At 51.5% G+C, this 12,110-nt stretch overlaps 2 protein-coding genes across 4 annotated transcripts in view; one reads left to right on the top strand and one right to left on the bottom strand.

Annotated features, from left to right (window-relative positions):
- The window catches only part of LOC102289231 (transcription initiation factor TFIID subunit 4), a 20,122-nt gene extending 15,807 nt beyond the window's left edge, over positions 1-4,315 (bottom strand). Inside the window, exons 1-3 of one of the 3 annotated variants that reach the window (XM_005936913.2) lie at positions 2,713-4,315; positions 1,946-2,112; positions 216-302 (exon numbers count right to left, since the gene is read on the bottom strand). In XM_005936913.2, the coding sequence (XP_005936975.1) occupies positions 216-302; positions 1,946-2,112; positions 2,713-3,763 (1,305 nt within the window). In that variant the 5' untranslated portion in view covers positions 3,764-4,315. The remainder of the gene's footprint in view (positions 1-215; positions 303-1,945; positions 2,113-2,712) is intronic. The other 2 variants (XM_042226678.1, XM_005936914.2) reach the window with 2 other exon arrangements.
- A 238-nt stretch (positions 4,316-4,553) lies between these two features.
- lsm14aa (LSM14A mRNA processing body assembly factor a) lies at positions 4,554-11,539 on the top strand. The gene is made up of 9 exons (XM_005936915.3): positions 4,554-4,834; positions 5,728-5,891; positions 6,191-6,338; positions 8,378-8,581; positions 8,871-9,053; positions 9,139-9,295; positions 9,381-9,419; positions 9,505-9,748; positions 9,935-11,539. Exons 1-9 carry the CDS (start codon positions 4,714-4,716, stop codon positions 9,956-9,958), a joined length of 1,284 nt encoding a protein of 427 aa, XP_005936977.1. The 5' UTR covers positions 4,554-4,713; the 3' UTR covers positions 9,959-11,539.
- The last annotated feature ends 571 nt before the right edge of the window (positions 11,540-12,110 follow it).

Genomic DNA, 12,110 nt, shown 5'->3' with positions numbered 1-12,110 from the left:
ACATGTATTCCGTTACTCCCCAACACTGGCGACCACACAGTTTGACCCACAGCCGTGTGGTACCTGTGGGTACCTGTTACTACAACCTGATTAGTAACAGGTACAACCCCACGCATGCTGAGGCGGTACTGTTAATGGAGCGTTAGAGACTGGTGGAAAAGAGGCTTAAAATAACCATCAGGTGTCACATGACGTGCTGCCAGCAGGAAACACACCTGCACTGCGGCAGTCGTGGAGGGAGGCTGAATCATTCTGGTCTGAGTAGGTGTGGCCAGGCGGACGGTCTGAGGGGTGCCCGGTGCCTGCCGACAGCAGGGAGGAGGGGAAAAAACAAACCGCACCATCAGGTAACATCAGTTCCACCAATCACAAACAAGCACTACAGAAGGACTTCCTTTTTAATTCATTAAAGCCCCTCCCCAGATCTTTAAAAGGGGAGGGGCTTGACTTCTAACATAAGATAAACTTTATTAATCCCTCGGGTGGGTTCCTCTGGGAGATTCGGTTTCCAATAGCAACACCGACAGAAGTTACAGAACGTGAGCAGAAGATTATCTATACACACATATGTAAAGAAAATATACGAAAGGGATAAAAAGAATAAATAGAATAAGAATACAAGGGCATTGAAGTCTATTGCACCGCTGACTGTTAACAAAAAGTATTGCATAGTGAAGTAAAGAGGCTCTACAGCTTAGCTGTTCCCCCTCCTTTGGCCTCCTTTGGCCTCCTTTGGCCTCTGTTCTGGCTGCAGCAGTAAATAAACTGAAAAGTAGGGCTGGGTATCGATTCTGATTCACGAGGTCCCGATTTGATCGATTCGAATCAGGGAAATTTTGTCTCAGACAGTCAGAAATATTATAATTCTGATCATTTATCAGCACATATTCATATTTTTACAGCTTGTCAGACTTTATCAGAGGTGTGAGCATCACAGCAGAGGCCTTTGTGTCAAAGTAAGTGAGCAACACAGAAACACATGAAGGAGATTTTCCTGTTCTGGCGTTTTATAGCAGACAACCTTAAAATATTCTGCAGTCGATCAAACACAGAAGAAAACCATGAATCAACATATAAACATGACCTGATGCTGCTGAAGTGAAGCAAAGTTACAGGATTAGAGACACAGCATTTTAAAAAGTTTACATTTGTTCAGTATTGAACAGCAGAAATTACGCTTCCTTGTCAGAGGTCAGTTAAATTAAATCAAATAAAGCACAGCGGCCGACAGCGCTGTGAACAACGGGTGACTGGTGCACAATAATGCAGAAAACAGATTTATAGAGGGGAAACTGTTCTTGAAGTACAGAGAGAGAGCTGTGCAGGAAGCGTGGCTTTCTCGTGGTGGAAGCAAAACATCCAAAGTCAGAGTGAATCCATGACGATGTTTATGTGACGCGGAGTTTGGATCTGCAGCTGGTTCAGTGAAGTTTGGTTGGAGAGACCAAACTACCGCTTCAGAATCGAGCCCAAAAAAGGACGTAAACACAAAGCGCGGACCCCCCGACGCATCAGAATCTGTGAGCTGTCGGCTTTCTCACCTGATGGCACGTACACGGGCACGCCGTTGGGGCTAAACGCCGACAGCTGACTGATTCTGATGCGTCGGGGGGTCTGCCCTTTGTGTTTACGTCTCTGTGCAGAATCGTGTTCCTGCTCGCATTTACTGTTTTAGCTGTTTGGTGGTTGTAGAAATGTTATGAGGTTTAACCTGAGATTCTGGCGTTTCGGGCAAAATCAATATATTTAAAAATCGATTCAGGATTTGAATGAATCGATATCGCCTCATTCAAGCTAGAATTGATTATTGATTATTGAAACCCACCCCTACTGAAGAACTTGCCTGTGATTGGTCAAGCTCATCAGATTGGGAGTATGACAGTGAAACAAAAATTAAATGTGAAGTAAAAAACTCTCGCACCTGCATTGTGTGGGCGGAGCTTACCGTGGGGGCAGTGCTCACCCGGATGGTGGTGGCGGCCGTTGGCGTGGCGGGCCTCTGCGTGATGCTCGTCACCGCCTGGCTCTGCTGCGTCTTGGCCTGAGCCTGAGCGAGGACCTGCTGGGGGACCATGACCAGCTGACCCGTCTCAGTCCGGACCAGAACCATACCTGCAGGGGGAGGAGGGGGGGGGCAGGTCAGGACATTTACTGTAAACTGAGCACTTACTACGCCTGAACGCAACACCTGACTCTTCACTTCCTGTCTCAGCTCTCACCTTTGACCAACCCACACAATCAATCGTTCTCAACAATCTGCTGAATATGGTCACATGACCCCGAGGAGCTGGAGACTCGAGCTAGTCCACTGATCAGAATCCTTTATTGATCACTGCTGTGGTCGCTGTGGCTCACACAGCAGGAGCAGGAACTCAAACAGAGCCAACCTCAGTCTGACAATCTGCCTGCTGATCAGATTATTGATTTAACATTCACACAACAAAAACCTCAAAGCTGCAACTATGAAACGTTCAGATTAGTCGATTAATCAGTCATAAACTGATCAGCAGCTGATCACTTCATCGATAGCCTTCCATTAGAGGCTGCCAGCTCTCAGCAGATCAGTTACTGAACAGAATCAGGTCCTCCTCAAAGGGACGATTGATCACTGATCGGCTCACAGATCAGCTGGGAGACTGTGGGTCACCTGATGTGTGTGTGTGTGTGTGTGTGTGTGTGTGTGTGTGTGTGTGTGTGTGTGTGTCCCCTCACCTTGGGGCATGGTGAAGCCCTGGGGCAGCTGGATGGTGGTCTGCTGCTGGGGCCGGACAGCCAGCGAAGGTTGCGAAGTAGCGACCCGGGTGGTGGCGGCCACCAGCCCGGGTCTCTGCTGCGGGATGGAGGTGGCCACCACGGCCGGTCCGGGCGGCCTCACCACGGCCACGGCGGGCTGGGACACCCCGTTGACTGCGGGTTTAGCCCCGGGGGAGGGTGACGTGCTGGTCCCGGTCTGAGGGTGGCTGATGGGGGCCTGGACCGGGGAGGGGGTGCCGGTCAGTATGACCGAGCTTCCGGTGGCGGGCTGGCTGGGCACGAGCACCTTGGCGTGCATGAGAGGGTTGTTGTGGTTCACGACCTGAGAGGCGGAGGCGGCGGGGGCTGCCGGCGGGCCGCCCTGCGGGTCGAGCCCGTTCTGGGCCGCCGGGCTGGGGAGCCTCTGCAGGCCCGCGGAGGGGGAGCCCCCGGAGTGCTGAGGTACGGGGAAGCCGGGCTGTGAAGTCGCGGGGCCGGCCCCGGCGGTCGCAGGAACACCGGGAGAGCTCACCAACTTGGCGGCTCCGGTACCGCCGTTCACGCTCTGCAGTCCGGGGGGAGAGCTCCTGACCGCCTCTGCAGCGCTCGGACCCGGGACCGCAGCCCGGGGAAAGCTAGCGCCGGCGGCCGGAGCGCCGAGAGGTCCCGGTCCCGGAGAACCGGCGGGCGGAGGCGGTCCGACCGCGGTCAGGCTGGCTCCCGCGGGCCCGGCGGAGGTAGACGAGGGCAGCGGTGCGGCGGACGGCGCCTCGCTTGCGGCGGGCTCCGGGGTCAGCACCGCTCTGGGATGTCCTTGTTGCGGCTGCTCCGCGGACTCCGCTCCGCGCACTTTCCCTGAGAAGTGGCCCGCGGCCGACGGAGCCGCGTCTCGTTTCCCGGCGGAAAACGGAGGCGCGGGAGGCTTTCTGTCGCCTAGCTGAGATTCCAGAGAACCGACCAGGTCGCTTACCGCCTTCTCGTCCACCTCATTGAAGAGCATGTCCTCCAGTGGGTCGGAGGCTCCCGCCATCTTTGATGCTGGACCGTTGTGCAAATCGTATTTTAGAATGTACGCATGCGCCGAGGATCCGGCTCGCTTCCGAGCATAGAGATAGGAGAGGCAGATTTTCCATTAGAGCCGCAGCTCTTTGTGTACAGGTGAGTTCGCAGGTGAGGGCAGAGTCCAGCCACTCAAAACTTTATTTGAACACAGGTTCCGTTCCGTTCAATTCAGCCAACGAGGACAAAGAGGCTTCGTATATAACCCGTAAAAACAAAAGTAGAGTAAAAGAAAACAAAAGGATCCAGGAGAAACCTGATCAGATTCTATCTATCAATCAGATTTCTCAATAATCTGGTCAATAAATCCTGCTAATTTTATTCCACACATGTTTACATCTGTGAACTGTCACAATCCACCACTTCAACAGAGCCACACGGTCCTTCCTGCTTCCAGCTCTAAAGCTTCCGTTTTTTAGAGGTGGGCGAGGAGCTTCGGAGGCAGCTGAGATAGTTCGGGAGGATATTTCGTAGAGGTTAAAGACATCTGACTTGGGAAGAGCTCCCAGGAGAAGGTGGAAACTGACCAGGCTTCAGACAAACATTGGATGGTGAATAAATAAAAGAATATTAATAAAGAATCAAGAAAACAAAATTGACCCTTTAATTAAACGTGTTGTTTGGTATGGTGCTATGGTAGAGTAGTTCTATTGTTCCATACGAGGGCCAGCAGCTGCCGTCTCTTCTATCATCCTCAGATCTACAGCTGACGAAGCCGTGAAATATCGCGATGCTGGGTAGTATCGTTAGCCCCCGCGCTCAGAGCCTCAGATGGAGGAGCAGGTAGCCATGTTGTAGCCGCGGAGCGCAGTAGAGTCAACACACACAGACCCCCCCGAAGGATCGTTTCTGTTTCGCGTGTACTTCACACAAGGCGCCTGTCCGTTTCTCTGCTAGAAGCTCCCAGTCACGGACAGCACCATGAGCGGCGGGACCCCCTACCTCGGCAGCAAGATCAGCCTGATCTCCAAGGCCGAGATCCGCTACGAAGGCATCCTCTACACCATCGACACCGAGAACTCGACAGTGGCGCTGGCTAAAGGTAGCACTGCCGCGTGAGTGGAGGGCTCGCGGATATGCTCTTGCTCGGTTTAAGCTTTGTTTGTGTTGCTGAGTTGCGGCTGCGCGGGCGTAAACAACGGTGATTAGCAGTTTTAGCCGAGCTTAGCACGCTAAACTAAACCCATTGGAAAACACGGTTAGCTTGGCTAACACTATCATGCTAACATTCGTCACAAAAAGCGTGTTCTGCCGAGCTAGCATGAAACTGCACCGACTTATTCGGGTTCAAGCAGATAAAGGGAGGCTAAACTGCTGTGACGGCTCACACCAGCTCTCTGTGCGCAGGTAGAGTAACAGGTGATTCACCTAACCGGCTAACGCTAGCCAGTAGAGGAAGCCGACACCAGGCTCGTTTCCGGTCAGCCTCACCTGCTCGCCGCACTCTCTGACGTCACTGAGTGCACGTCACAGACCGGTGCAGGCGGAGCCGGGACAAGTAGTATAGTGGATCGCGTGGTTTTGTGGTGCTATGTCCAAGCGTTATGTTGTGCGAGTGAAGCACGGTGTCACGTGACCTGTGACAGAGCAGGAACAAAAAAACAAAACAACACACACCAGAGTGAGGGCTGTATGTATATGTGTTTCCTTAGATTTCCCAGAGCCCTCTGCAGGTATTCCGGGTGATCTGAGAGGAGATGTGTCCGGTCTCCTCCCAGCTCAGACCACAGCTCCTCTGACCTCCATTAGGTGCCTGACGATCAATAACTAGGTCACCCAATGCTCTCCTCTCTGTAGTAGGGGCATCACCTAGACTACTGTTCTGCTCTAATTGGCATTTGGTGCTCCATTAGGGTGAATTTAAGAGGGGTGGTTTGAACCCTGTTTCCCCTTTGACCTGTGATTCTAGCAGCACGTTGTTTCCTCCTCTGACAGTTCGTTCGTTCGGCACTGAAGACCGGCCCACCGACCGGCCAATTCCGCCTCGGGATGACACGTTTGAGTACATCATCTTCAGAGGCAGCGACATCAAGGACCTGACCGTGTGCGAGCCACCCAAACCCACCTGCTCGCTGCCCCAGGACCCTGCCATCGTCCAGGTACGCCCGTCCTGAGGACGCAAGGTCGTGTTTGGCCTGTGGGCTGTCTGATTGGACTTGGCCCCTCTGACCTGAGGGTCCTGACCGATCCACTTCCAGTCTATCTTATGTTGAAATATTATTTCCACCACTTCCTGTAAGCTGAGCTATGTGTGAGAGAGCTTTATTTTAATTTGTCCCCTCTGCTGTCACAGGACCTTTACTGTGAAAGGGACAAATTAGGCTTCCTGTTTCAGTTTTCTGCGAGAAATGAAACGAGGAGCTGATGTGACCTTTAACCTTTCTTCCTCCTCCTGCAGTCATCTATGAGCTCCAGCTCCTCGTCCACCACGGCGCCAACCCCATTCCAGTCAGCCGGTTCCTACGGCCTCTTCAGCCGAGCTCCGGTCCCCGCCTACAGCCAGTTCAACAGCAGCCCGTTGGTGTCGCCGCAGCTTGGTGCTGCAGGTAAGCAGGGGGGTGGGGTTCTCGCCGGGCATGAAATCCAAGGGTTGAGGGTAGATCAGGGTGATATGGCCAAAAATATTTATCACGATATATATTTGAAAATTTGTGATACGATATAACTGACGATATAATTGATGCGAGACAAAATACAACTCCACAACATTACTAGCGCAAAAAGACAACCTTCCATTTATTTTCACTTAAACAAGAAGCTGGTTTTTATGTACATTAAAGCTTTATAAAAATGTAACAGTGCAAATGCAAATTCCTTGCTGAAAGTTTAACCAAAAGGCATTTCCAGTAGAAATGGGCTGACATATCCTGAGCATAACCATGTATAATATCCACTGAAGTTAAAAAGAGGTGCTTTGCAACATTAAACTGCAGTGTGCAGTACGTATTTTTCGGACCATAAGGTGCACGGGATTATAAGGCACATTAAGCGAAACAAAGCAGTCAGATAAATCAAACTTTATTAAACTCATTCTTCTTGCTTCCTCCACTTCTGTACCATTGATTCATTAATGTTGAATTCTCTGGCAGCTGCTCTATTCCCATGTTGTTGCAGTATATTAATGACTAACCTCGTATTGTGGATGGATTATCTCAGTTGTTCTCCTGACTGAAGTTTGGTCCGTTTACAGCATCCTGCCATGCGATTGCATTTGTCTCTAACCATCAGGAACTCACGTTAACTTTTATAAGTGGAAAAGTGTTAGTGTTCGTCCTCCAGCTTCCCTGTTTATGTTATGCTAACATAGCTGTGTCGCTAGCGATCACGTAGCACATCATTATATACCAGCTAGCCCAACTTCAGTAACCCTACAAACGTCACTGCTGTTTAGTTTCCTGTCTTCATTTATGTTGGAAGTGATAGCAGAGCTGTACGTTTGAATTTTTTCAGAAATCTCTCAGTCAGAACATGCTATATCATGCTTAGGTAACTAGCGAAACTAGCGAGCTAACTTCCGCTAGCTTCCTGCTAACTTCTAACTCCGTTAAATGTAATAATTTTGTTTTCATGGATGCCTGGAAGTTAAACTTCATAGTTACACCTGGTAAAGCAGCAATGCTGATCGTTTTATTAAAGATGAAAGAATTTAGACAGTTTTTAACTCTAGTGATGCTGCAGTGTTCGTTTGACCTGAAGGATACGGAGTTTAGGACCCAGATTACTCCCAGATTTAAGAGCATCTTAGTCCGACTAGAGCCGCTTGCATGTTCTGCAAAAAAATGTGCTTTGTCGTGTATCTGACGGACAAACACCAAACCAGTTCCACATCACTGAAGTTGCACCATTTTTACAAACCAATTCTGGTTCATCTGTTTCACTCAACAATCGGCCATGTGCGTATGAAAACAAAGGCACTGCGCATGCGCGTTTTACTCATTCTATCGCGATATTTCATTTTCCTATCGTTGCCTAACATTATACCGGTATTACCGTGAACGGTATAATATGGCCCAGCCCTGGTTGAGGGTCTGTCTGTGACCCTTGTGCCACGTAACTCATGCCACAGGAAGCGAGCAGGGGTGGTTTGTGGCGTTGGCGTGACTGAGCCATCAAGGCCTTCATTTCCTGCTCCACATGACCTCCACGCGGTCCAGAGGATTAAAAGTCAGCTGTGATGTTGAAGCTGCCGCTCGCAGCGCGTTGTCTGCTCGCCAGTTGTTATAAGAAATTCCGATTGCAGCAGAGACGCAGCGAGAATTTCGCCTTTACTGTTACTGCAAATGTTTGTTTCACGTGATCGTGTCATGGACCCATCGCAGTTCGCCTTTTAGTGTTTTTGCTTTATTGTGCAATCTTTACTTTGTGTTAAATGACTTCAAAGGTCGGCACAAATTCCTGCGCTGCTTCACCACCGTGTGATGCTGAAGAGTTGTATGAGTCACTTCCTGTCCTCCTGCAGTGCTGAAGCAGGAAGTGAGGAACACCTACACGCCCTGCTCAGTTTCTCTGATATGACTTTCTCTCGGCGTGATCATTGATGATCGAGTAGCGCCGCACTAACTGTGACCTTTCCCCGGTTCTGCAGGTCGAACCAGCCCAGGTAACCTGGACCCTCTGAGGAAGAGTCCAGTCCTGGATCAGGCAGCCAGCGCCGCCCCCTCAGCCACCACCACTACTGCACCGGCTCCTGGCCTGGGACGCCGAAGCCCCGCCCATGGCCGCACAGCCTCCTCAGGACAGAGCAGCCAGAAGGCGCAGCACTCGCAGGAGAGCGTGGACACGAGGAGAGGTGAGGCTGTAGATGCGGCGTCGGCACCACACATACCGCTCTGTGTTTACAGTATGAGCCAATCGGAGCGTGACGTCCATCCTCACGGTGTCCTATCAGGTAACTGGAAGTCAGTTGAGTGTCACCTGACTTCCTGTTACCTGCATGTGTGATTGCTAACATGTGACATTACCTCGAAGTGCTGCGAGGTCGTCCGTCATCGTGGATGTACCTCAGTTCACGTCCTCGTGTCTCCCCCTCTAGTTACCACGGTAACTAATGTCCTCCTCGTCCTCCCTCTATTCTTCAGCTGCCGCGGGTGCTCCGTCTAACAGACGCGGCAGAGGAGGCGGTCACCGCGGCAGAGGACGCTTCAATGTGCGCCGTGACGGCCCAATGAAGTTCGAGAAGGACTTTGACTTCGAGAGCGCCAACGCGCAGTTCAACAAGGAGGAGCTGGAGCGCGAGTTCCAGAGCAAGCTGAAGCTCCGAGGTGAGGTCACCAACGGTGGGCTGAAATGCAGCGTTAAGCGTAACGTTCGTCTGAGCATGTCCCGTTTCTGTTGTTCGCCTCGCAGACGAGAAGGCACTCAACGGCGAGGATAAAGGCGACTCTGGCGTGGAGACTCAGAATAGCGAGAGCAACGCCGATGACGAGTGCGACCCGCTCGGGCCCAACTGCTACTACGACAAGTCCAAGTCATTCTTCGACAACATCTCCTGCGATGACATGAGGTACGAGAGCTCTCAGTGTGGGCGTGGCTTCTGTACACTGAAGGGGGCGCGGTCACTAACAATGGAAATGTTTTCTGTCCGGCAGGAAGACGAGCGAGCGGTCCGGAGGGTCGGGGTTCCCGAGGTGAGTCGCTTTAACCATAGCCCCGACCACTTCCTGTTTGTAGCGTGCCGCGTCTCTCGCTCACCGCCGCTTGTTTCTCTTGCAGGGAGCGGAGGCAAACGTGGGCGGAGGAGCGGCGGATGAACGCTGAAACCTTCGGCATCCCTCTGCGTCAGAGCCGAGGACGTCAGGGCTACCGTGGCCGCGGCGGCACAGGTTATCGCGGTGGGCGGGGTCGCCCGGCCAGCCGCGGCTCCTTTGGGCCACCGCAGGGAGGTGGTGGCGGCTACAGGGGAGGATACAGAGGAAACCAGGCCGGCCGGGAGTTCGCCGACCTGTCGGCGTACCGGGTGAGGTCACGTTATTGTGTTTTAACTTCGAGACAGTAAAGGCTCAGGGGGCGGGGTTAGAGGGCTCCTGTCAGACCAACACATGACTTGAGGAAGTAGGAGCTGGAGTTCCGCCCCGTCCTTCTGACCTTAAAGTCCGTCGCCTCTCGGTCTTAACGTTGGCGTTTGTTCCTGTTTTTCTTGCAGAAGGACGACAAAGTGGCGTCGTAGTAACGGCGGGAGGAGTCGTCGGCACAGAGGCGGAGCTTCTTCAGAGGAAGACGAGTAGTTGTTGCTGTTTTGTTGAAAATAATGAAGTTGTGTATTTGTCACCAGCACCGGTGTCGATGCTTGATGCAGCGTAACCTTCCATGTCTGTCAGCGGCAGCAGCGAGGCGTTTCTGTCATGCCGTCTGTGACGACTTGTCCGACCAATGCCTGCTGACGTAGCTTTACGGGCACTTACTTTCCTCTAACTTCATCGCCAAAATGGCTGCCCGCTCGCTCTCACCTTTGTAATGTGTATTTTTCTACTGCTGCGTAGACTTCCTGCGTTCTTCTTCGTTGCCGACCCGCTCGCCCTCACGCGTCGTGACCCGCTGTTTCTTTCCCGCGTTTCCTTTGGTTGTGGCATAGGGTTTGGTGTTTTCTCCCTCGGTGTCGCGGTCTCACGTTAGCGTAGCCGACGTGCACACGTCACTAGCGTTTCTTTTTCTTTTTTTCTTCCCGGGTCACACACTAACCGAAAGGTCCAAGTTCACCTTTCTGTCGCCACTTTGTTTTTCCTCATAGTTTGTTTCAGTTGGAGGTGCTGCGGGAAGTACGGAGGACGTTTAATGCTTAAATTAATCCGTTCCCACAGATTCATTAGAATTCCATACTTACCATATGGAAGGTTTAAAATGCCACCGTTTAGAAAATAACTTGTAGATGGTTCACTTCATGTTCCTTGAGCGTGTTCAGTGATAGTTCAGGAACTAAGATGTCAAATAAACTTTATAAAGAGTGAGAAATGAAACCTGCAGCAACAGGAAGTGCTAGAAATATTTTAATTCTGACACATTAAAAACAAATGAACTAAATCAGGCGTGATATTCGATGTTTGCTGTCAGCTGTGAGAGTCCTAAAGACACGTACAGATGATTGAAATCACACTGACACATTAAAAGTGTCTGCAGACAAAACTGAAGCTTTTTCTTGATTTAGGCATTTAAAGTCTTCCGTAGTAGAGTGCGTTTTGCACTTTCCTCATCGTTAACTCGTTCGTACACTAAATAACTCTGCGCTACGTTTACCCTAACGCGCGAGCCCGTAGCCGCTGCAGGAAGTGATGTCAAGTAGAACAAGCACGATCTCGCTGTAGCATCGTAGGTTAGCAATATTCAAACTCTTGGCGGGTTCTTACTAACGTGAGTCCTGACTCCGCCCCCTCACAGCCAGGCACGTGCAGTGTGACCTCAGGATGCGTTCAGGGTTTCCTTGGCGGTGAACACATCCTCTCAGTTTGATTCTCGCTGCTGTGATTGACAACGGGTCGATGCCCCCGCCGTCCAATCACAGAGAGACTTGAACAGGAAGCGAGAGATTTTGGACTCGATGTGTCACAGGACTTGATTTAAAGGCCAGTACGGAAGCTCATCAGGGCCAGTAAAGGTGCAGAGTAATGGCTGGATGGACTGGAGTTTATATTTGGCCGTGATGGGCCTCCGTAGGTGTTGGAGCTGCACTTTGACACGTGTTTAAAAATCAAACTTGTTGAAAATAATTGTGTTTTTAATGATGACACGAGCAAAATAAATTGAAGTCACTGATTGTGTCCGCCTGCTCATTGTGTCTGCTGGAGGTCAGAGGTCATCGTCAACACTTTGGTGTAAAGGTGATTGATCTGTGTTGCGGGGTTACAGGCTGATGCGGGGTCATCGCGAGCCGCCACAGGTGCTCCAGGTCATCGGTGCGCACCGCTGCTCGGCGCTCATCGGGGTCTTCGCCTGCTCTTGCCTCAGCATTCCCTCAGGTGAGCTGCGTCTCCACCCGGGTCTGATGATAATTCCAGGTCTTTGAGTGCAGAGACGCGTGGACAGCTTTTCCACGCTGAGCCCAGGTCGTCGAGTCAGGTGTGTTCTTCTAAAAGCTGCAGCAGCTCAGACTGAACGTGAAACGAACGCAGAGCGGCGCCTGAACCGCTCTGACGGTGCGTTTGAAGCGATCGATCCTCTCTGTGGCTGGACTGAAAGGAGCACAGAGGCACTAATCACAGCAGCACAGGAGCAAGCTCTGAGCACAGATCCATGGAGGCCGGGGTCTATCACAGCAGGCAAGACCCCAGGCTGCGTAACGATGAGACAATCCAGCACATAACAGCAGGGTGCACGATGCTAGCAGG

Source organism: Haplochromis burtoni, unplaced genomic scaffold, assembly GCF_018398535.1.
Source record: "Haplochromis burtoni strain Fernald_Lab_line unplaced genomic scaffold, NCSU_Asbu1 Contig_222, whole genome shotgun sequence".
Taxonomy (NCBI): Eukaryota; Metazoa; Chordata; class Actinopteri; order Cichliformes; family Cichlidae; genus Haplochromis; species Haplochromis burtoni.
The sequence above is the reverse complement of the archived record's forward strand: the minus strand, read 5'-3'. Positions and strand labels throughout refer to the sequence as shown.